General features: G+C 39.4%; 1 protein-coding gene across 3 annotated transcripts in view; it reads right to left on the bottom strand.

The window, feature by feature from the left end:
• cass4 (Cas scaffold protein family member 4) overlaps positions 1 to 24,502 on the bottom strand; it is a 148,431-nt gene that overhangs the window by 86,864 nt on the left and 37,065 nt on the right. For all 3 annotated transcript variants that reach the window (XM_065004741.1, XM_065004743.1, XM_065004739.1), the window contains one exon: positions 6,412 to 6,624. In XM_065004741.1, coding sequence (XP_064860813.1) covers positions 6,412 to 6,504 — 93 coding nt within the window. In that variant the 5' untranslated portion in view covers positions 6,505 to 6,624. The remainder of the gene's footprint in view (positions 1 to 6,411; positions 6,625 to 24,502) is intronic.

Raw genomic sequence — 24,502 nt, 5'->3', positions numbered from 1 at the left:
CACTACTCTGATAGTATTACTACTCTGGATAGTATCACTACTCTGGATAGTATCACTACTCTGGATAGTATCACTGCTCTAATAGTATCACTGCTCTAATAGTATTACTACTCTGGATAGTATCACTACTCTGGATAGTATCACTACTCTGGATAGTATCACTGCTCTAATAGTATCACTGCTCTAATAGTATCACTGCTCTAATAGTATCACTACTCTGATAGTATCACTACTCTGGATAGTATCACTGCTCTAATAGTATCACTGCTCTAATAGTATCACTGCTCTAATAGTATCACTACTCTGATAGTATTACTACTCTGGATAGTATCACTGCTAGTATCACTACTCTGGATAGTATCACTGCTCTAATAGTATCACTACTCTGGATAGTATCACTACTCTAATAGTATCACTGCTCTAATAGTATCACTGCTCTGATAGTATCACTACTCTGATAGTATTACTACTCTGGATAGTATCACTACTCTGGATAGTATCACTACTCTGGATAGTATCACTGCTCTAATAGTATCACTGCTCTAATAGTATTACTACTCTGGATAGTATCACTACTCTGGATAGTATCACTACTCTGGATAGTATCACTGCTCTAATAGTATCACTGCTCTAATAGTATCACTGCTCTAATAGTATCACTACTCTGATAGTATTACTACTCTGGATAGTATCACTACTCTGGATAGTATCACTACTCTGGATAGTATCACTGCTCTAATAGTATCACTGCTCTAATAGTATCACTGCTCTGGATATAATCACTGCTCTGAGAGTATCCTTGCTAGTATCACTTCTCTGGATAGTATCACTGCTCTGACTAGTTCACTGCTCTGGATAGTATCACTACTCTAATAGTATCACTACTCTGGATAGTATCACTGCTCTAATAGTATCACTACTCTAGATAGTATCACTGCTCTGATAGTATCACTGCTAGTGTCACTACTCTGGATAGTATCACTGCTCTGATAGTATCACTGCTCTGATAGTATCACTGCTCTGGATTGTATCACTGCTCTAATAGTATCACTGCTCTAATAGTATCACTGCTCTGGATAGTATCACTGCTAGTATCACTACTCTGGATAGTATCACTGCTCTAATAGTATCACTACTCTGGATAGTATCACTACTCTGGATAGTATCACTGCTCTGGATAGTATCACTGCTCTAATAGTATCACTACTCTGGATAGTATCACTACTCTGGATAGTATCACTACTCTGGATAGTATCACTACTCTGGATAGTATTACTACTCTGGATAGTATCACTACTCTGGATAGTATCACTACTCTAATAGTATCACTGCTCTAATAGTATCACTGCTCTGATAGTATCACTACTCTGATAGTATTACTACTCTGGATAGTATCACTACTCTGGATAGTATCACTACTCTGGATAGTATCACTGCTCTAATAGTATCACTGCTCTAATAGTATTACTACTCTGGATAGTATCACTACTCTGGATAGTATCACTACTCTGGATAGTATCACTGCTCTAATAGTATCACTGCTCTAATAGTATCACTGCTCTAATAGTATCACTACTCTGATAGTATTACTACTCTGGATAGTATCACTACTCTGGATAGTATCACTACTCTGGATAGTATCACTGCTCTAATAGTATCACTGCTCTAATAGTATCACTGCTCTGGATATAATCACTGCTCTGAGAGTATCCTTGCTAGTATCACTTCTCTGGATAGTATCACTGCTCTGACTAGTTCACTGCTCTGGATAGTATCACTACTCTAATAGTATCACTACTCTGGATAGTATCACTGCTCTAATAGTATCACTACTCTAGATAGTATCACTGCTCTGATAGTATCACTGTTAGTGTCACTACTCTGGATAGTATCACTGCTCTGATAGTAGCACTGCTCTGATAGTATCACTGCTCTGGATTGTATCACTGCTCTAATAGTATCACTGCTCTAATAGTATCACTGCTCTGGATAGTATCACTGCTAGTATCACTACTCTGGATAGTATCACTGCTCTAATAGTATCACTACTCTGGATAGTATCACTACTCTGGATAGTATCACTACTCTGGATAGTATTACTACTCTGGATAGTATCACTACTCTGGATAGTATCACTACTCTAATAGTATCACTGCTCTAATAGTATCACTGCTCTGATAGTATCACTACTCTGATAGTATTACTACTCTGGATAGTATCACTACTCTGGATAGTATCACTACTCTGGATAGTATCACTGCTCTAATAGTATCACTGCTCTAATAGTATTACTACTCTGGATAGTATCACTACTCTGGATAGTATCACTACTCTGGATAGTATCACTGCTCTAATAGTATCACTGCTCTAATAGTATCACTGCTCTAATAGTATCACTACTCTGATAGTATTACTACTCTGGATAGTATCACTACTCTGGATAGTATCACTACTCTGGATAGTATCACTGCTCTAATAGTATCACTGCTCTAATAGTATCACTGCTCTGGATATAATCACTGCTCTGAGAGTATCCTTGCTAGTATCACTTCTCTGGATAGTATCACTGCTCTGACTAGTTCACTGCTCTGGATAGTATCACTACTCTAATAGTATCACTACTCTGGATAGTATCACTGCTCTAATAGTATTACTACTCTGGATAGTATCACTACTCTGGATAGTATCACTACTCTGGATAGTATCACTGCTCTAATAGTATCACTGCTCTAATAGTATCACTGCTCTAATAGTATCACTACTCTGATAGTATTACTACTCTGGATAGTATCACTACTCTGGATAGTATCACTACTCTAGATAGTATCACTGCTCTGATAGTATCACTGTTAGTGTCACTACTCTGGATAGTATCACTGCTCTGATAGTATCACTGCTCTGATAGTATCACTGCTCTGGATTGTATCACTGCTCTAATAGTATCACTGCTCTAATAGTATCACTGCTCTGGATAGTATCACTGCTAGTATCACTACTCTGGATAGTATCACTGCTCTAATAGTATCACTACTCTGGATAGTATCACTACTCTGGATAGTATCACTGCTCTGGATAGTATCACTGCTCTAATAGTATCACTACTCTGGATAGTATCACTACTCTGGATAGTATCACTACTCTGGATAGTATCACTACTCTAATAGTATCACTACTCTGGATAGTATCACTACTCTGGATAGTATCACTACTCTGATAGTATCACTACTCTGGATAGTATCACTGCTCTAATAGTATCACTACTCTGATAGTATCACTACTCTGGATAGTATCACTGATAGTATCACTACTCTAATAGTATCACTACTCTGGATAGTATCACTGCTCTAATAGTATCACTACTCTGGAAAGTATCACTACTCTGGATAGTATCACTACTCTGATAGTATCACTGCTCTGACTAGTTCACTGCTCTGGATAGTATCACTACTCTAATAGTATCACTACTCTGGATAGTATCACTGCTCTAATAGTATCACTGCTCTAGATAGAACCACTGCTCTATTAGTATCACTGCTCTGGATAGTATCACTGCTCTTGATAGTATCACTGCTCTGGATAGTATCACTGATCTGATAGTATCACTACTCTAGATAGTATCACTACTCTGATAGTATCACTACTCTGGATAGTATCACTACTCTAGATAGTATCACTACTCTGGATAGTATCACTACTCTGGATAGTATCACTACTCTAATAGTATCACTGCTCTGGAAAGTATCACTACTCTAATAGTATCACTACTCTGGATAGTATCACCGCTCTGATATTATCACTGCTCTAATAGTATCACTGCTAGTATCACTACTCTAGATAGTATCACTGCTCTGATAGTATCACTGCTAGCGTCACTACTCTGGATAGTATCACTGCTCTGATAGTATCACTGCTCTGATAGTATCACTACTCTGGATAGTATCACTGCTCTGGATAGTATCACTGCTAGTGTCACTACTCTGGAAAGTATCACTGCTCTGATAGTATCACTGCTCTGATAGTATCACTGCTAGTGTCACTACTCTGGAAAGTATCACCGCTCTGATATTATCACTGCTCTAATAGTATCACTGCTAGTATCACTACTCTAGATAGTATCACTGCTCTGATAGTATCACTGCTAGTGTCACTACTCTGGATAGTATCACTGCTCTGATAGTATCACTGCTCTGATAGTATCACTGCTCTGGATTGTATCACTGCTCTAATAGTATCACTGCTCTAATAGTATCACTGCTCTGGATAGTATCACTGCTAGTATCACTACTCTGGATAGTATCACTGCTCTGGATAGTATCACTGCTCTAGATAGTATCACTGCTCTGGATAGTATCACTGCTCTAATAGTATCACTACTCTGGATAGTATCACTACTCTGGATAGTATTACTACTCTGGATAGTATCACTACTCTGGATAGTATCACTACTCTAATAGTATCACTGCTCTAATAGTATCACTGCTCTGATAGTATCACTACTCTGATAGTATTACTACTCTGGATAGTATCACTACTCTGGATAGTATCACTACTCTGGATAGTATCACTGCTCTAATAGTATCACTGCTCTAATAGTATTACTACTCTGGATAGTATCACTACTCTGGATAGTATCACTACTCTGGATAGTATCACTGCTCTAATAGTATCACTGCTCTAATAGTATCACTGCTCTGGATATAATCACTGCTCTGAGAGTATCCTTGCTAGTATCACTTCTCTGGATAGTATCACTGCTCTGAGAGTATCATTGCTAGTATCACTTCTCTGGGTAGTATCACTGCTCTGATAGAATCACTGCTCTTGATAGTATCACTGCTCTGATAGTATCACTACTCTAGATAGTATCACTACTCTGGATAGTATCACTACTCTGGATAGTATCACTACTCTAATAGTATCACTGCTCTGATAGTATCACTACTCTGGATAGTATCACTACTCTGGATAGTATCACTGCTCTGATAGTATCACTACTCTGGATAGTATCACTACTCTGGATAGTATCACTTCTCTGGATAGTATCACTACTCTAATAGTATCACTGCTCTGATAGTATCACTACTCTAGATAGTATCACTACTCTGGATAGTATCACTACTCTGGATAGTATCACTACTCTAATAGTATCACTGCTCTAATAGTATTACTACTCTGGATAGTATCACTGCTCCGATAGTATCACTACTCTGGATAGTATCACTACTCTGGATAGTATCACTACTCTGGATAGTATCACTACTCTGGATAGTATCACTGCTCTGGATAGTATCACTGCTAGTATACCTACTCTGATAGTATCACTACTCTGGATAGTATCACTACTCTGGATAGTATCACTACTCTGGATAGTATCACTACTCTAGATAGTATCACTACTCTGGATAGTATCACTGCTCTAATAGTATCACTACTCTGGATAGTACCACTGATAGTATCACTACTCTGGATAGTATCACTACTCTGGATAGTATCACTACTCTGGATAGTATCACTACTCTGGATAGTATCACTACTCTGGATAGTATCACTGCTCTGGATAGTATCACTACTCTGGATAGTATCACTGCTCTGGATAGTATCACTACTCTGATAGTATCACTACTCTGATAGTATCACTACTCTGATAGTATCACTACTCTGGATAGTATCACTGCTCTGGATAGTATCACTACTCTGGATAGTATCACTACTCTGGATAGTATCACTGCTCTGGATAGTATCACTGCTCTGGATAGTATCACTACTCTGGATAGTATCACTGCTCTGGATAGTATCACTACTCTGGATAGTATCACTACTCTGATAGTATCACTACTCTGGATAGTATCACTGCTCTGGATAGTATCACTACTCTGGATAGTATCACTACTCTGGATAGTATCACTGCTCTGGATAGTATCACTACTCTAGATAGTATCACTACTCTGGATAGTATCACTACTCTAGATAGTATCACTACTCTGGATAGTATCACTACTCTGGATAGTATCACTACTCTAGATAGTATCACTACTCTGGATAGTATCACTGCTCATTATTAATCTTAGTAGTGCTCATGAAATGTTTTTAATTTTTGTCTCATCAGACTCAGGTTGCATCAGGCTTGAATTTCCAATCATTCTGTAATCTAATCCAGACGTTCACTAATCCAGACGTTCACCAATCCAGACGTTCACTAATCCAGACGTTCACCAATCCAGATGTTCACTAATCCAGACGTTCACTAATCCAGACGTTCATTAATCCAGACGCCTATTTACATGCTTTATAATGCTTTTGTATGACACTTCCTGTTTTGGCTGGAAATACCGGGTTACTCGGGAGAATAGTGATTCATTTTTCGGATGGAACATTTGTACATTACCAGGAAAATATTAAACCCAGTCATACCTGGGTCTGAGCCGGGGTCTGGGGTGGGGCCAGTGGTAGGAGCTGCAGGCGATTGGCTGGGGCCAGGCCCTGTCGTCCAGACAGAAAGCACATCCACCAACCACAGCTCCCTTCTACTTCCTGTTGCAGCACTGTAACCACGTCTCCCTTCCTGAAGCCCAGCTCATCACTGCACTCGGCTATGTTATCATACAGGGCCTTAGCCAGCAGGGTCTGGGGAGAGGAGACAGGACAGCATAACACAACATAAAGTACAACACAGATTACAACACCACACAGAATACAATACCACACAGTTTACAGAACAACACTGTATACAACACAGAATAAAGCACAAAACAGTGCGCAACACAACACAGAATACAACACAACCTAGTACACAACACACTTTACAACACAGTACAGTATACAACACAACACAGAATACAACACAACCTAGTACACAACACACTTTACAACACAGTACAGTATACAACACAACACAGTACAGTATACAACACAGTACAGTATACAACACAGTACAGTATACAACACAACCTAGTACACAACACACTTTACAACACAGTACAAAACACAACACAGTATACAATATAGTACACAACAACACACAGTATACAATATAGTACACAACAACACACAGTATACAATACAGTACACAACACACAATACAACAAAGAATACAACACAACACAGTACAGTATACAACACAGTACAGTATACAACACAACACAGTACAGTATACAACACAGTACAGTATACAACACAACACAACAACACACAGTATACAATACAGTACACAACACACAATACAACAAAGAATACAACACAACACAGTACAGTATACAACACAACACAGTACAGTATACAACACAACACAGTACAGTATACCACACAGTACAGTATACCACACAGTACAGTATACAACAGAACACAGTACAGTATACAACACAACACAGTACAGTATACAACACAACACAGTACAGTATACAACACAACACAGTACAGTATACAACACAACACAGTACAGTATACCACACAGTACAGTATACCACACAGTACAGTATACAACAGAACACAGTACAGTATACAACACAACACAGTACAGTATCCAACACAGTACAGTATACAACACAACACAGTACAGTATACAACACAACACAGTACAGTATACAACACAACACAGTACAGTATACAACACAGTACAGTATACAACACAGTACAGTATACAACACAACACAGTACAGTATACAACACAGTACAGTATACAACACAACACAGTATACAACACAACACAGTACAGTATACAACACAGTACAGTATACAACACAACACAGTATACAACACAACACAGTACAGTATACAACACAGTACAGTATACAACACAACACAGTACAGTATACAACACAACACAGTACAGTATACAACACAACACAGTACAGTATACAACACAGTACAGTATACAACACAACACAGTACAGTATACAACACAGTACAGTATACAACACAACACAGTACAGTATACAACACAGTACAGTATACAACACAACACAGTACAGTATACAACACAACACAGTACAGTATACAACACAACACAGTACAGTATACAACACAACACAGTACAGTATACAACACAACACAGTACAGTATACAACACAACACAGTACAGTATACAACACAACACAGTACAGTATACAACACAGTACAGTATACAACACAACACAGTACAGTATACAACACAGTACAGTATACAACACAACACAGTACAGTATACAACACAACACAGTACAGTATACAACACAGTACAGTATACAACACAACACAGTACAGTATACAACACAGTACAGTATACAACACAGTACAGTATACAACACAACACAGTACAGTATACAACACAACACAGTACAGTATACAACACAACACAGTACAGTATACAACACAACACAGTACAGTATACAACACAGTACAGTATACAACACAACACAGTACAGTATACAACACAGTACAGTATACAACACAACACAGTACAGTATACAACACAACACAGTACAGTATACAACACAGTACAGTATACAACACAACACAGTACAGTATACAACACAGTACAGTATACAACACAGTACAGTATACAACACAACACAGTACAGTATACAACACAACACAGTACAGTATACAACACAGTACAGTATACAACACAACACAGTACAGTATACAACACAGTACAGTATACAACACAACACAGTACAGTATACAACACAACACAGTACAGTATACAACACAACACAGTACAGTATACAACACAACACAGTACAGTATACAACACAACACAGTACAGTATACAACACAACACAGTACAGTATACAACACAGTACAGTATACAACACAGTACAGTATACAACACAACACAGTACAGTATACAACACAGTACAGTATACAACACAACCTAGTACACAACACACTTTACAACACAGTACACAACACAGTATACAATATAGTACACAACAACACACAGTATACAATATAGTACACAACAACACACAGTATACAATACAGTACACAACACACAATACAACAAAGAATACAACACAAAAAGAATACAACACAACACAGTACAGTATACAACACAACACAGTACAGTATACAACACAACACAGTACAGTATACAACACAGTACAGTATACAACACAACACAGTACAGTATACAACACAACACAGTACAGTATACAACACAACACAGTACAGTATACAACACAGTACAGTATACAACACAACACAGTACAGTATACAACACAGTACAGTATACAACACAACACAGTACAGTATACAACACAGTACAGTATACAACACAACACAGTATACAACACAGTACAGTATACAACACAGTACAGTATACAACACAACACAGTACAGTATACAACACAACACAGTACAGTATACAACACAGTACAGTATACAACACAACACAGTACAGTATACAACACAGTACAGTATACAACACAACACAGTATACAACACAGTACAGTATACAACACAACACAGTATACAACACAGTACAGTATACAACACAACACAGTACAGTATACAACACAACACAGTACAGTATACCACACAGTACAGTATACCACACAGTACAGTATACAACAGAACACAGTACAGTATACAACACAACACAGTACAGTATCCAACACAGTACAGTATACAACACAACACAGTACAGTATACAACACAACACAGTACAGTATACAACACAACACAGTACAGTATACAACACAACACAGTACAGTATACAACACAGTACAGTATACAACACAACACAGTACAGTATACAACACAGTACAGTATACAACACAACACAGTATACAACACAACACAGTACAGTATACAACACAGTACAGTATACAACACAACACAGTATACAACACAACACAGTACAGTATACAACACAGTACAGTATACAACACAACACAGTACAGTATACAACACAACACAGTACAGTATACAACACAACACAGTACAGTATACAACACAGTACAGTATACAACACAACACAGTACAGTATACAACACAGTACAGTATACAACACAACACAGTACAGTATACAACACAGTACAGTATACAACACAACACAGTACAGTATACAACACAACACAGTACAGTATACAACACAACACAGTACAGTATACAACACAACACAGTACAGTATACAACACAACACAGTACAGTATACAACACAGTACAGTATACAACACAACACAGTACAGTATACAACACAGTACAGTATACAACACAACACAGTACAGTATACAACACAACACAGTACAGTATACAACACAGTACAGTATACAACACAACACAGTACAGTATACAACACAGTACAGTATACAACACAGTACAGTATACAACACAACACAGTACAGTATACAACACAACACAGTACAGTATACAACACAACACAGTACAGTATACAACACAACACAGTACAGTATACAACACAGTACAGTATACAACACAACACAGTACAGTATACAACACAGTACAGTATACAACACAACACAGTACAGTATACAACACAACACAGTACAGTATACAACACAGTACAGTATACAACACAACACAGTACAGTATACAACACAGTACAGTATACAACACAGTACAGTATACAACACAACACAGTACAGTATACAACACAACACAGTACAGTATACAACACAGTACAGTATACAACACAACACAGTACAGTATACAACACAGTACAGTATACAACACAACACAGTACAGTATACAACACAACACAGTACAGTATACAACACAACACAGTACAGTATACAACACAACACAGTACAGTATACAACACAACACAGTACAGTATACAACACAACACAGTACAGTATACAACACAACACAGTACAGTATACAACACAGTACAGTATACAACACAGTACAGTATACAACACAACACAGTACAGTATACAACACAGTACAGTATACAACACAACCTAGTACACAACACACTTTACAACACAGTACACAACACAGTATACAATATAGTACACAACAACACACAGTATACAATATAGTACACAACAACACACAGTATACAATACAGTACACAACACACAATACAACAAAGAATACAACACAAAAAAGAATACAACACAACACAGTACAGTATACAACACAACACAGTACAGTATACAACACAACACAGTACAGTATACAACACAGTACAGTATACAACACAACACAGTACAGTATACAACACAACACAGTACAGTATACAACACAACACAGTACAGTATACAACACAGTACAGTATACAACACAACACAGTACAGTATACAACACAGTACAGTATACAACACAACACAGTACAGTATACAACACAGTACAGTATACAACACAACACAGTATACAACACAGTACAGTATACAACACAGTACAGTATACAACACAACACAGTACAGTATACAACACAACACAGTACAGTATACAACACAGTACAGTATACAACACAACACAGTACAGTATACAACACAGTACAGTATACAACACAACACAGTATACAACACAGTACAGTATACAACACAACACAGTACAGTATACAACACAACACAGTACAGTATACAACACAACACAGTACAGTATACAACACAACACAGTACAGTATACAACACAACACAGTACAGTATACAACACAGTACAGTATACAACACAACACAGTACAGTATACAACACAACACAGTACAGTATACAACACAACACAGTACAGTATACAACACAGTACAGTATACAACACAACACAGTACAGTATACAACACAGTACAGTATACAACACAGTACAGTATACAACACAACACAGTACAGTATACAACACAACACAGTACAGTATACAACACAACACAGTACAGTATACAACACAACACAGTACAGTATACAACACAGTACAGTATACAACACAACACAGTACAGTATACAACACAGTACAGTATACAACACAACACAGTACAGTATACAACACAACACAGTACAGTATACAACACAACACAGTACAGTATACAACACAGTACAGTATACAACACAACACAGTACAGTATACAACACAGTACAGTATACAACACAACACAGTACAGTATACAACACAGTACAGTATACAACACAACACAGTATACAACACAGTACAGTATACAACACAGTACAGTATACAACACAACACAGTACAGTATACAACACAACACAGTACAGTATACAACACAGTACAGTATACAACACAACACAGTACAGTATACAACACAGTACAGTATACAACACAACACAGTATACAACACAGTACAGTATACAACACAACACAGTATACAACACAGTACAGTATACAACACAACACAGTACAGTATACAACACAGTACAGTACAGTATACAACACAGTACAGTATACAACACAGTACAGTACAGTATACAACACAGTACAGTATACAACACAGTACAGTACAGTATACAACACAGTACAGTACACAACACAGTACAGTACAGTATACAACACAGTACAGTATACAACACAACACAGTACAGTATACCACACAACACAGTACAGTATACCACACAGTACAGTATACAACACAACACAGTACAGTATACAACACAACACAGTACAGTATACAACACAACACAGTACAGTATACAACACAACACAGTACAGTATACCACACAACACAGTACAGTATACCACACAGTACAGTATACAACACAACACAGTACAGTATACAACACAACACAGTACAGTATACAACACAACACAGTACAGTATACAACACAACACAGTACAGTATACAACACAGTACAGTATACAACAGAACACAGTACAGTATACAACACAACACAGTACAGTATACAACACAACACAGTACAGTATACAACACAGTACAGTATACAACACAACACAATACAGTATACAACACAACACAGTACAGTATACAACACAGTACAGTATACAACACAACACAGTACAGTATACCACACAACACAGTACAGTATACCACACAGTACAGTATACAACAGAACACAGTACAGTATACAACACAACACAGTACAGTATCCAACACAGTACAGTATACAACAGAACACAGTACAGTATACAACACAACACAGTACAGTATACAACACAGTACAGTATACAACACAACACAGTACAGTATACAACAGAACACAGTACAGTATACAACACAACACAGTACAGTATACAACACAGTACAGTATACAACACAACACAGTACAGTATACAACACAACACAGTACAGTATACAACACAACACAGTACAGTATACAACACAGTACAGTATACAACAGAACACAGTACAGTATCCAACACAGTACAGTATACAACACAACACAGTACAGTATACAACACAGTACAGTACAGTATACAACACAACAGAGTACAGTATACAACACAACAATTTGTGTTGGCCCCTGTAAACCATAACCATGTGTCATTGGTGTCAACCCCAGACCTCCCCAGACCTGCCCAGTCCTGCCCATTATATATATAGTATGATACATTGGTGTCAACCCCAGACCTCCTCAGTCCTGCCCATTATATATATAGTATGATACATTGGTGCTGAGCATCCTTATGTTGATATTCCTAGCCCATCCCACTCCTCCCCGTCTTCCCCCAATCATCTCCTAGCCCTCCCTGTCTGTCTGCTGAATGACTGGCTTGTAAAGCCTCCTCAACTCACCACCCACCCACCACCTACCACCCACCACCCACCCCCACCCACCCACCCTGGTCTGAGCTGAAAGGTGTGTGCTACTGTCTGTCCCTTCCTACCATACATGGAGGGTGAATCTCAGAAACAAAGAGTCCTTTCACTATTACACTCTGCACCTGTTACACCAGAGCAGCCCTCTGCAGCACACACACGACCCAGGCAGCACACACACGACCCAGGCAGCACACACACGACCCAGGCAGCACACACACGACCCAGGCAGCACACACACGACCCAGGCAGCACACACACGACCCAGGCAGCACACACACGACCCAGGCAGCACACACACGACCCAGGCAGCACACACACGACCCAGACAGCACACACACGACCCAGGCAGCACACACACGACCCAGGCAGCACACACACGACCCAGGCAGCACACACACGACCCAGGCAACACACACACGACCCAGGCAGCACACACACGACCCAGGCAACACTACAGCTGGCCTCAACACAGAGACACTACAACACAGAGACACTACAGCTGGCCTCAACACAGAGACACTACAACACTGAGACACTACAGCTGGCCTCAACACAGAGACACTACAACACTGAGACACTACAGCTGACCTCAACACAGAGACACTACAGCTGGCCTCAACACAGAGACACTACAGCTGGCCTCAACACAGAGACACTACAGCTGGCCTCAACACAGAGACACTACAGCTGGCCTCAACACAGAGACACTACAGCTGGCCTCAACACAGAGACACTACAGCTGGCCTCAACACAGAGACACTACAGCTGACCTCAACACAGAGACACTACAGCTGGCCTCAACACAGAGACACTACAGCTGACCTCAACACAGAGACACTACAGCTGACCTCAACACAGAGACACTACAGCTGACCTCAACACAGAGACACTACAGCTGACCTCAACACAGAGACACTACAGCTGGCCTCAACACAGAGACACTACAGCTGGCCTCAACACAGACACTACAGCTGGCCTCAACACAGAGACACTACAGCACAGAGACACTACAGCTGACCTCAACACAGAGACACTACAACACAGAGACACTACAGCTGGCCTCAACACAGAGACACTACAGCTGGCCTCAACACAGACACTACAGCTGGCCTCAACACAGACACTACAGCTGGCCTCAACACAGAGACACTACAGCACAGAGACACTACAGCTGACCTCAACACAGAGACACTACAACACAGAGACACTACAGCTGGCCTCAACACAGAGACACTACAGCTGGCCTCAACACAGAGACACTACAGCTGGCCTCAACACAGAGACACTACAGCTGGCCTCAACACAGAGACACTACAGCTGGCCTCAACACAGAGACACTACAGCACAGAGACACTACAGCTGGCCTCAACACAGAAACACTACAGCTGGCCTCAACACAGAGACACTACAGCTGGCCTCAACACAGAGACACTACAGCACAGAGACACTACAGCTGGCCTCAACACAGAGACACTATAGCTGGCCTCAACACAGAGACACTACAGCTGGCCTCAACACAGAGACACTACAGCTGACCTCAACACAGAGACACTATAGCTGACCTCAACACAGAGACACTACAGCTGGCCTCAACACAGAGACACTATAGCTGACCTCAACACAGAGACACTATAGCTGACCTCAACACAGAGACACTATAGCTGACCTCAACACAGAGACACTACAGCTGGCCTCAACACAGAGACACTACAGCTGGCCTCAACACAGAGACACTACAGCTGACCTCAACACAGAGACACTATAGCTGACCTCAACACAGAGACACTACAGCACAGAGACACTACAGCTGACCTCAACACAGAGACACTACAGCTGGCCTCAACACAGAGACACTACAGCTGGCCTCAACACAGAGACACTACAGCTGACCTCAACACAGAGACACTACAGCTGGCCTCAACACAGAGACACTACAGCACAGAGACACTACAGCTGGCCTCAACACAGAGACACTACAGCTGGCCTCAACACAGAGACACTACAGCTGGCCTCAACACAGAGACACTACAGCTGGCCTCAACACAGAGACACTACAGCTGGCCTCAACACAGAGACACTACAGCTGACCTCAACACAGAGACACTACAGCTGGCCTCAACACAGAGACACTACAGCTGACCTCAACACAGAGACACTACAGCACAGAGACACTACAGCTGACCTCAACACAGAGACACTACAGCTGACCTCAACACAGAGACACTACAGCTGGCCTCAACACAGAGACAAATGTAGATTTCCACCTAAAAAAACATACCCCAAACTAACTGCTCTTCATGTGTAATTACATGATTCTGACATGCCAACACTTGATATATTTTGGAAAGAAGATATCTGGGAGACAGGAGTTAAATAGTTCAGAATACACAAGATCAAGCACACACAAAATAAACCATGTTTTTTTATTTTGAAAGTCATATTTCATTGACAAGCTATAAGTAAATTATTGATGACTAGAACAGGAAACACATCAGGTGGCTCTCACAACATGTGAACAATATCAGGAAAAAAATGGGATTGATAGATATATTTTATTTATTTTATTTCACCTTTATTTAACCAGGTAGGCTAGTTGAGAACACCTTTATTTAACCAGGTAGGCCAGTTGAGAACAAGTTCTCATTTACAACTGCGACCTGGCCAAGATGAAGCAAAGCAGGGCGACACAAACAACAGCACAGAGTTACACATGGAATACATATATACAGTGTGTGCAAATGTAGTTAGATTAGGGAGGTAAGGCAATAAATAGGCCATGGTGGCTAAGTAATTACAATATAGCAATTAAACACTGGAGTGATGGATGTGCAGATGATGAATGTGCAAGTAGAGATACTGGTGAACCAGACGAGGCAGTCATTAGAGAAACCAAGGCTGTTGAGTCTGCCGATAAGGATACAGTGATTGACAGAGTCGAAAGCCTTGGCCAGGTCGATGAATACGGCTGCACAGTAATGTTTCTTATCGATGGCGGTTATGATATCGTTTAGGACCTTGAGCGTTGCTGAGGTGCACCCATGACCAGTTCGGAAACCAGATTGCATAGCGGAGAAGGTATGGTGGGATTCGAAATATCTGTTTGTTAACTTGGCTTTCGAAGACCTTAGAGATGCAGGGTAGGATAGATATAGGTCTGTAGTAGTTTGGGTCTAGAGTGTCTCCCCCTTTGAAGAGGGGGATGACCGCGGCAGCTTTCCAATCTTTGGGGATCTCAGACGATACGAAAGAGAGGTTGAACAGGCTGGTAATAGGGGTTGCAACAATGATGGCAGATAATTTTAGAAAGAGAGGGTCCAGATTGTCTAGCCCGGCTGATTTGTATGGGTTCAGGTTTTGCAGCTCTTTCAGAACATCTGCTATCTGGATTTGGGTGAAGGAGAAGCTGGGGAGGCTTGGGTAAGTTGCTGTGGGGGTGTACGGAGCTGTTGACCGTGTAGGGGTAGCCAGGAGAAAAGCATGGTCAGCCGTAGAGAAATGCTTCTGGAAATTCTCGATTATCGTGGATTTATCGGTGGTGACAGTGTTTCCTGGCCTCAGTGCAGTGGGCAGCTGGGAGGAGGTGCTCTTACTCTCCATGGACTTTACAGTGTCCCAAAACCTTTTGGAGTTAGAGCTACAGGATGCAAATTTCTAACAACTATTAATAAGTGGTATCAGATGTGGTCACGGGATGTTTCCAAAGAGTTTCCAAAGTGGCATGTCTGTAAAGTAGATCATTCCAGTGCTATTATATATTTGCAAAACAATTTCCTACAACACCAACCTCTCTCAAACATTGTGGTTGTGTCGGGGGTCATACAGGGGATATGGAAGCGTTTGTTTTTCAACCTCTCTTTCAACCGCCTGAACGTTTAAGCCTATAGGCATATCCAATGTATTGGTCACACATACAAATAACCTGGTTACAAAAACAATATAAAAACAACAGAAGAAGAAAGAAAACAATATAAAAACAACAGAAGAAGAAAGAAATATATATAAAAACAACAGAAGAAGAAAGAAATATATATAAAAACACAAACTTGGTTACACACGTGTCCTTCACTAAAACAGGTGCACCAATAGAAAGAAGCTGAACTATTTACAAAATGGCGTCCGGTTCTTTTTACATCTCAGGTGTAGATGATTAGATTTCCCTTTCACAGCATCTTGTTCTACATCCACTTTTCATAGACCTCTTGAAAAAGAAAATAGGGAGTTTTAGTGGCCAAAGTTACAAGGATAAAACTTAGAACAGCAAACAGTGAACTAATATGAAACATAGACAATAACTACTTGGGAATGATATAACATTGAAATGACTTGTTAACATAGGACAATGGAAACCAAATCCAAAGCACAAAAAGCAGACAACTTATGAAAAACTAAATACATATAGTAAATTAACTTTATAAAGTCATGAAAATAATTTACTTACAGATCTGAGAGGGGATCCAATCCTTCTAGAAATAAATCTTCGTCAGCCGAGTCGAAAACCTCCGTCCAAATCGCTCCCCTGAGCTGAGTCCGACTCTAGTATTTTATTCAAATCTCCTATGTCAGTTTAACCCTCTAGAGTCAGAAGCATCCAACTGCTGGCTTGCTTCTGAAGCTAAGCAGGGTTCCTGGATGGGAGACCAGATGCTACTGGAAGTGGTGTTGGAGGGACAGTAGGAGGCACTCTGTCCTCTGAAGCTAAGCAGGGTTGGTCCTGGTCAGTTCCTGGATGGGAGACCAGATGCTGCTGGAAGTGGTGTTGGAGGGCCAGTAGGAGGCACCCTTTCCTCTGGTCTAAAAAATAATAATATCCCAGGGCAGTGAATGGGGACATTGCCCTGTGTAGGGTGCTGTCTTTCGGATGGGACGTTAAACGGGTGTCCTGACTCTCTGTGGTCACTAAAGATCCCATGGCACTTATTGTAAGAGTAGGGGTGTTAACCTCGGTGTCCTGGCTAAATTCCCAATCTGGCCCTCAAACCATCATGGTCACCTAATAATCCCCAGTTTACAATTGGCTCATTCATCCCCCTCCTCTCCCCTGTAACTATTCCCCAGGTCGTTGCTGCAAACGAGAACGTGTTCTCAGTCAACTGACCTGGTAAAATTTTGTGGGGGGGGGGGTTGTTTTATAGAAATGCTTTGCATAACAGATTCACTATATAGAACAACAGATAGTTCTTACTGCTATTAGCCCATAGAAACTCATGGAATAACAGATAGTCCTTACTGCTATTAGCCCATAGAAACACATTGAATAACAGATAGTCCTTACTGCTATTAGCCCATAGAAACTCATGGAATAACAGATAGTCCTTACTGCTATTAGCCCATAGAAACACATTGAATAACAGATAGTCCTTACTGCTATTAGCCCATAGAAACTCATGGAATAACAGATAGTCCTTACTGCTATTAGCCCATAGAAACACATTGAATAACAGATAGTCCTTACTACTATTAGAAACACATTGAATAACAGACAGTCCTTACTGCTATTAGCCCATAGAAACATATTGAATAACAGACAGTCCTTACTGCTATTAGCCCATAGAAACACATTGAATAACAGATAGTCCTTACTGCTATTAGCCCATAGAAACACATTGAATAACAGATAGTCCTTACTGCTATTAGAAACACATTGAATAACAGATAGTCCTTACTGCTATTAGCCCATAGAAACACATTGAATAACAGATAGTCCTTACTGGCATTAGCCCATAGAAACACATTGAATAACAGATAGTCCTTACTGCTATTAGCCCATAGAAACACATTGAATATCAGATAGTCCTTACTGCTATTAGCCCATAGAAACACATTGAATAACAGATAGTCCTTACTGCTATTAGCCAATAGAAACACATTGAATAACAGATAGTTCTTACTGCTATTAGAAACACATTGAATAACAGATAGTCCTTACTGCTATTAGCCCATAGAAACACATTGAATAACAGACAGTCCTTACTGCTATTAGCCAATAGAAACACATTGAATAACAGACAGTCCTTACTGCTATTAGCCAATAGAAACACATTGAATAACAGATAGTCCTTACTGCTATTAGCCCATAGAAACACATTGAATAACAGATAGTCCTTACTGCTATTAGAAACACATTGAATAACAGATAGTCCTTACTGCTATTAGAAACACATTGAATAACAGATAGTCCTTACTGCTATTAGCCCATAGAAACACATTGAATAACAGATAGTCCTTACTGCTATTAGCCCATAGAAACACATTGAATAACAGATAGTCCTTACTGCTATTAGAAACACATTGAATAACAGATAGTCCTTACTGCTATTAGCCCATAGAAACACATTGAATAACAGATAGTCCTTACTGCTATTAGCCCATAGAAACACATTGAATAACAGATAGTCCTTACTGCTATTAGCCAATAGAAACACATTGAATAACAGATAGTCCTTACTGCTATTAGCCCATAGAAACACATTGAATAACAGATAGTCCTTACTGCTATTAGCCCATAGAAACACATTGAATAACAGACAGTCCTTACTGCTATTAGCCCATAGAAACACATTGAATAACAGATAGTCCTTACTGCTATTAGCCCATAGAAACACATTGAATAACAGATAGTCCTTACTGCTATTAGAAACACATTGAATAACAGATAGTCCTTACTGCTATTAGCCCATAGAAACACATTGAATAACAGATAGTCCTTACTACTATTAGCCCATAGAAACACATTGAATAACAGATAGTCCTTACTGCTATTAGCCCATAGAAACACATTGAATAACAAATAGTCCTTACTACTATTAGCCCATAGAAACACATTGAATAACAGATAGTCCTTACTACTATTAGCCCATAGAAACACATTGAATAACAGATAGTCCTTACTGCTATTAGCCCATAGAAACACATTGAATAACAGACAGTCCTTACTGCTATTAGCCCATAGAAACACATTGAATAACAAATAGTCCTTACTGCTATTAGCCCATAGAAACACATTGAATAACAGACAGTCCTTACTGCTATTAGCCAATAGAAACACATTGAATAACAGATAGTCCTTACTGCTATTAGAAACACATTGAATAACAGATAGTCCTTACTGCTATTAGCCCATAGAAACACATTGAATAACAGACAGTCCTTAGTGCTATTAGCCCATAGAAACACATTGAATAACAGATTCACTACATTGAACAACAGATAGACCCCCAGAAACAAAAGGAAGTTTGTTCTGAAGTGTCTGTCCAATATCTGAAAGATAGAAGATAGATCAGGAAACTATTCATATTGTTGTATTTAACCCCTTATCTTAGGCACTAAACTATCTCCATATATACACTATATATACAAAAGTATGTGGACACCCCTTCAAATAGGTGGATTCCGCTATTTCAGCCACACCCGTTGCTGACAGCTGTATAAAAATGAGCACACCGCCATGCAATCTCCATAGACAAACATTGGCAGTAGAATGGCCCGTACTGAATAGCTCTGTGACTTTCAACGTGGCACCGTCATAGGATGCCACCTTTCCAACAATTCAGTTCGTTAAATTTGTGCCCTGCCAGAGCTGACCCCGGTCAACTGTAAGTGCTGTTATTGTGAAGTGGAAACGTCTAGGAGCAACAACGGCTCAGCCGTGAAGTGGTAGGCCACACAAGCTCACAGAACGGGACCGCCGAGTGCTGAAGCACAGAGCATAAAAATGGTCTGTCCTCAGTTGCAGCACTCCCTACCGGGTTCCAAACTGACTCTGGAAGCAACGTCAGCACAATAACTGTTTGTCAGAAGGTTCATGAAATGGGTTTCCATGGTTGAGCAGTTTCACACAAACCTAAGATCACCATGTGCAATGCCAAGCGTCGAGTGGTGTAAAGCTCGCACTCCAGAGAACTCCAGAGAACGCCAATGTTTGTCTATGGAGATTGCATGGCTGTTTTATCTCGATTGTATACACCTGTCAGCAACGGGTGTGGCTGAAATAGACAAATCCACTTTTGTATATATAGTGTTACTACTGTCTGTGAATGTAATGACACAGATATCTACTGTCTATGGTAATGACACAGATATCTACTGTCTATGGTAATGACACAGATATCTACTGTCTATGGTAATGATACATTTATCTACTGTCTGTGATAATGATATATTTATCTACTGTCTGTGATAATGATATATTTATCTACTGTCTATGATAATGATACATTTATCTACTGTCTATGATAATGATACCTTTATCTACTGTCTATGATAATGACGCAGATATCTACTGTCTGTGATAATGATACCTTTATCTACTGTATATGATAATGACACAGATATCTACTGTCTGTGATAATGATACATTTATCTACTGTCTATGATAATGACGCAGATATCTACTGTCTGTGATAATGACACAGATATCTACTGTCTGTGATAATGACACAGATATCTACTGTCTGTGATAATGATACATTTATCTACTGTCTGTGATAATGACACAGATATCTACTGTCTGTGATAATGACACAGATATCTGCTGTCTGTGATAATGACACAGATATCTACTGTCTGTGATAATGACACAGATATCTACTGTCTATGATAATGACACAGATATCTACTGTCTCTGATAATGACACAGATATCTACAGTCTGTGATAATGACACAGATATCTACTGTCTATGATAATGATACATGTATCTACTGTCTGTGATAATGACACAGATATCTGCTGTCTGTGATAATGACACAGATATCTACAGTCTATGATAATGACACAGATATCTACAGTCTATGATAATGACACAGATATCTACAGTCTGTGATAATGACACAGATATCTACAGTCTATGATAATGACACAGATATCTACAGTCTGTGATAATGACACAGATATCTACAGTCTATGATAATGACACAGATATCTACAGTCTATGATAATGACACAGATATCTACAGTCTATGATAATGACACAGATATCTACAGTCTGTGATAATGACACAGATATCTACAGTCTGTGATAATGACACAGATATCTACAGTCTATGATAATGACACAGATATCTACTGTCTATGATAATGACGCAGATATCTACAGTCTATGATAATGACACAGATATCTACTGTCTATGATAATGACGCAGATATCTGCTGTCTATGGTAATGACACAGATATCTACTGTCTGTGATAATGACACTGATATCTGCTGTCTGTGATAATGATATATTTATCTACTGTCTATGATAATGATACATTTATCTACTGTCTATGATAATGACGCAGATATCTACTGTCTGTGATAATGATACAGATATCTACTGTCTGTGATAATGACACAGATATCTACTGTCTATGATCATGACACAGATATCTACAGTCTGTGATAATGACACAGATATCTACTGTCTGTGATAATGACACAGATATCTACTGTCTGTGATAATGATACAGATATCTACTGTCTATGATCATGACACAGATATCTACTGTCTGTGATAATGATACAGATATCTACTCTCTATGGTAATGAAACAGATGTCCACTGTCTGTGATAATGATACATCTATTTACTGTCTATGATAATGATACATCTATTTACTGTCTATGATAATGACGCAGATGTCTACTGTCTATGATAATGATACATCTATTTACTGTCTATGATAATGACACAGATGTCTACTGTCTGTGATAATGACACATCTATTTACTGTCTATGATAATGACACAGATGTCTACTGTCTGTGATAATGATACATCTATTTACTGTCTATGATAATGACACAGATGTCTACTGTCTGTGATAATGACACATCTATTTACTGTCTATGATAATAATACATCTATTTACTGTCTATGATAATGACACAGATGTCTACTGTCTGTGATAATGATACTGTGATAATGATATTATGATTCCCTGGCAGAGATAAAACAGTCTGACCGTTTTAATACAGATCATGTTTTTTACACAGGGGATTACACCAACAGTAAATACAGTGGAGGAAAACAAGTATTTGATCCACTGCCGATTTTGCAGGTTTTCCTACTTACAAAGCATGTAGAGGTCTGTAATTTTTATCATAGGTACACTTCAACTGTGAGAGACGGAATCTAAAACAAAAATCCAGAAAATCACATTGTATGATTTTTAAGTAATTCATTTGTATGTAAACAACACAGCTGGAGGAGGGGGGGGGGGCATAGGTCATTTTTACAGGCTCACTTCCTGCCCTATCACACAAACAGTGATTAAGAGGTAGGATGAGCAGTATGACATACTGTAGTTGTCTGTGAGAACATAGAACAGAATATATATTGCATCTCATTAGCAAATAATGTCCAGCTCTTAGAGTTTTGCATTACACCAGTCTTCAAATGTTTTCATCGAACAGTATGAATGAATTATCAAAACTGAAGACCGATTTGAAAAGTGTTTTATCTAAAGTTCTACTGAATCAGTGAGGTCATCAGGAAGTGTTCTTGTATTGGAAGGAGAGTCACCTCTGACCCCTTTCCCCTGAACCAAACAAAGAGACAGAGTGGCTGCTGGGAGACAGACTGTCTCCGCTGGCACTGAAACAAACTGACATGACCTCCCTGAGACTCACTGGTATTTCCTGTATCAACCGCTGAGAACTATGTCACAAAGTCAGCATTAGAAACTACATTGCGCACTAACCCAACAGTAGCATCAAGGAAAGATCTGGAAACACAACGAGACAGAGAGAGAGAACGCTCAAGAGAAAAGGAGAGAGAGAGAGAAGATGCTGTGCTATAGATGTATACTGTAGAACTGTAGTGACCAGGGTTAGTAGCTATATACTGTAGTACTG

The sequence above is a fragment of the Oncorhynchus nerka genome, linkage group LG2 (assembly GCF_034236695.1).
Source record: "Oncorhynchus nerka isolate Pitt River linkage group LG2, Oner_Uvic_2.0, whole genome shotgun sequence".
NCBI lineage: Eukaryota > Metazoa > Chordata > Actinopteri > Salmoniformes > Salmonidae > Oncorhynchus > Oncorhynchus nerka.
Note: the sequence above shows the minus strand (reverse complement) of the source record. Positions and strands in the feature narration are given on the sequence as shown.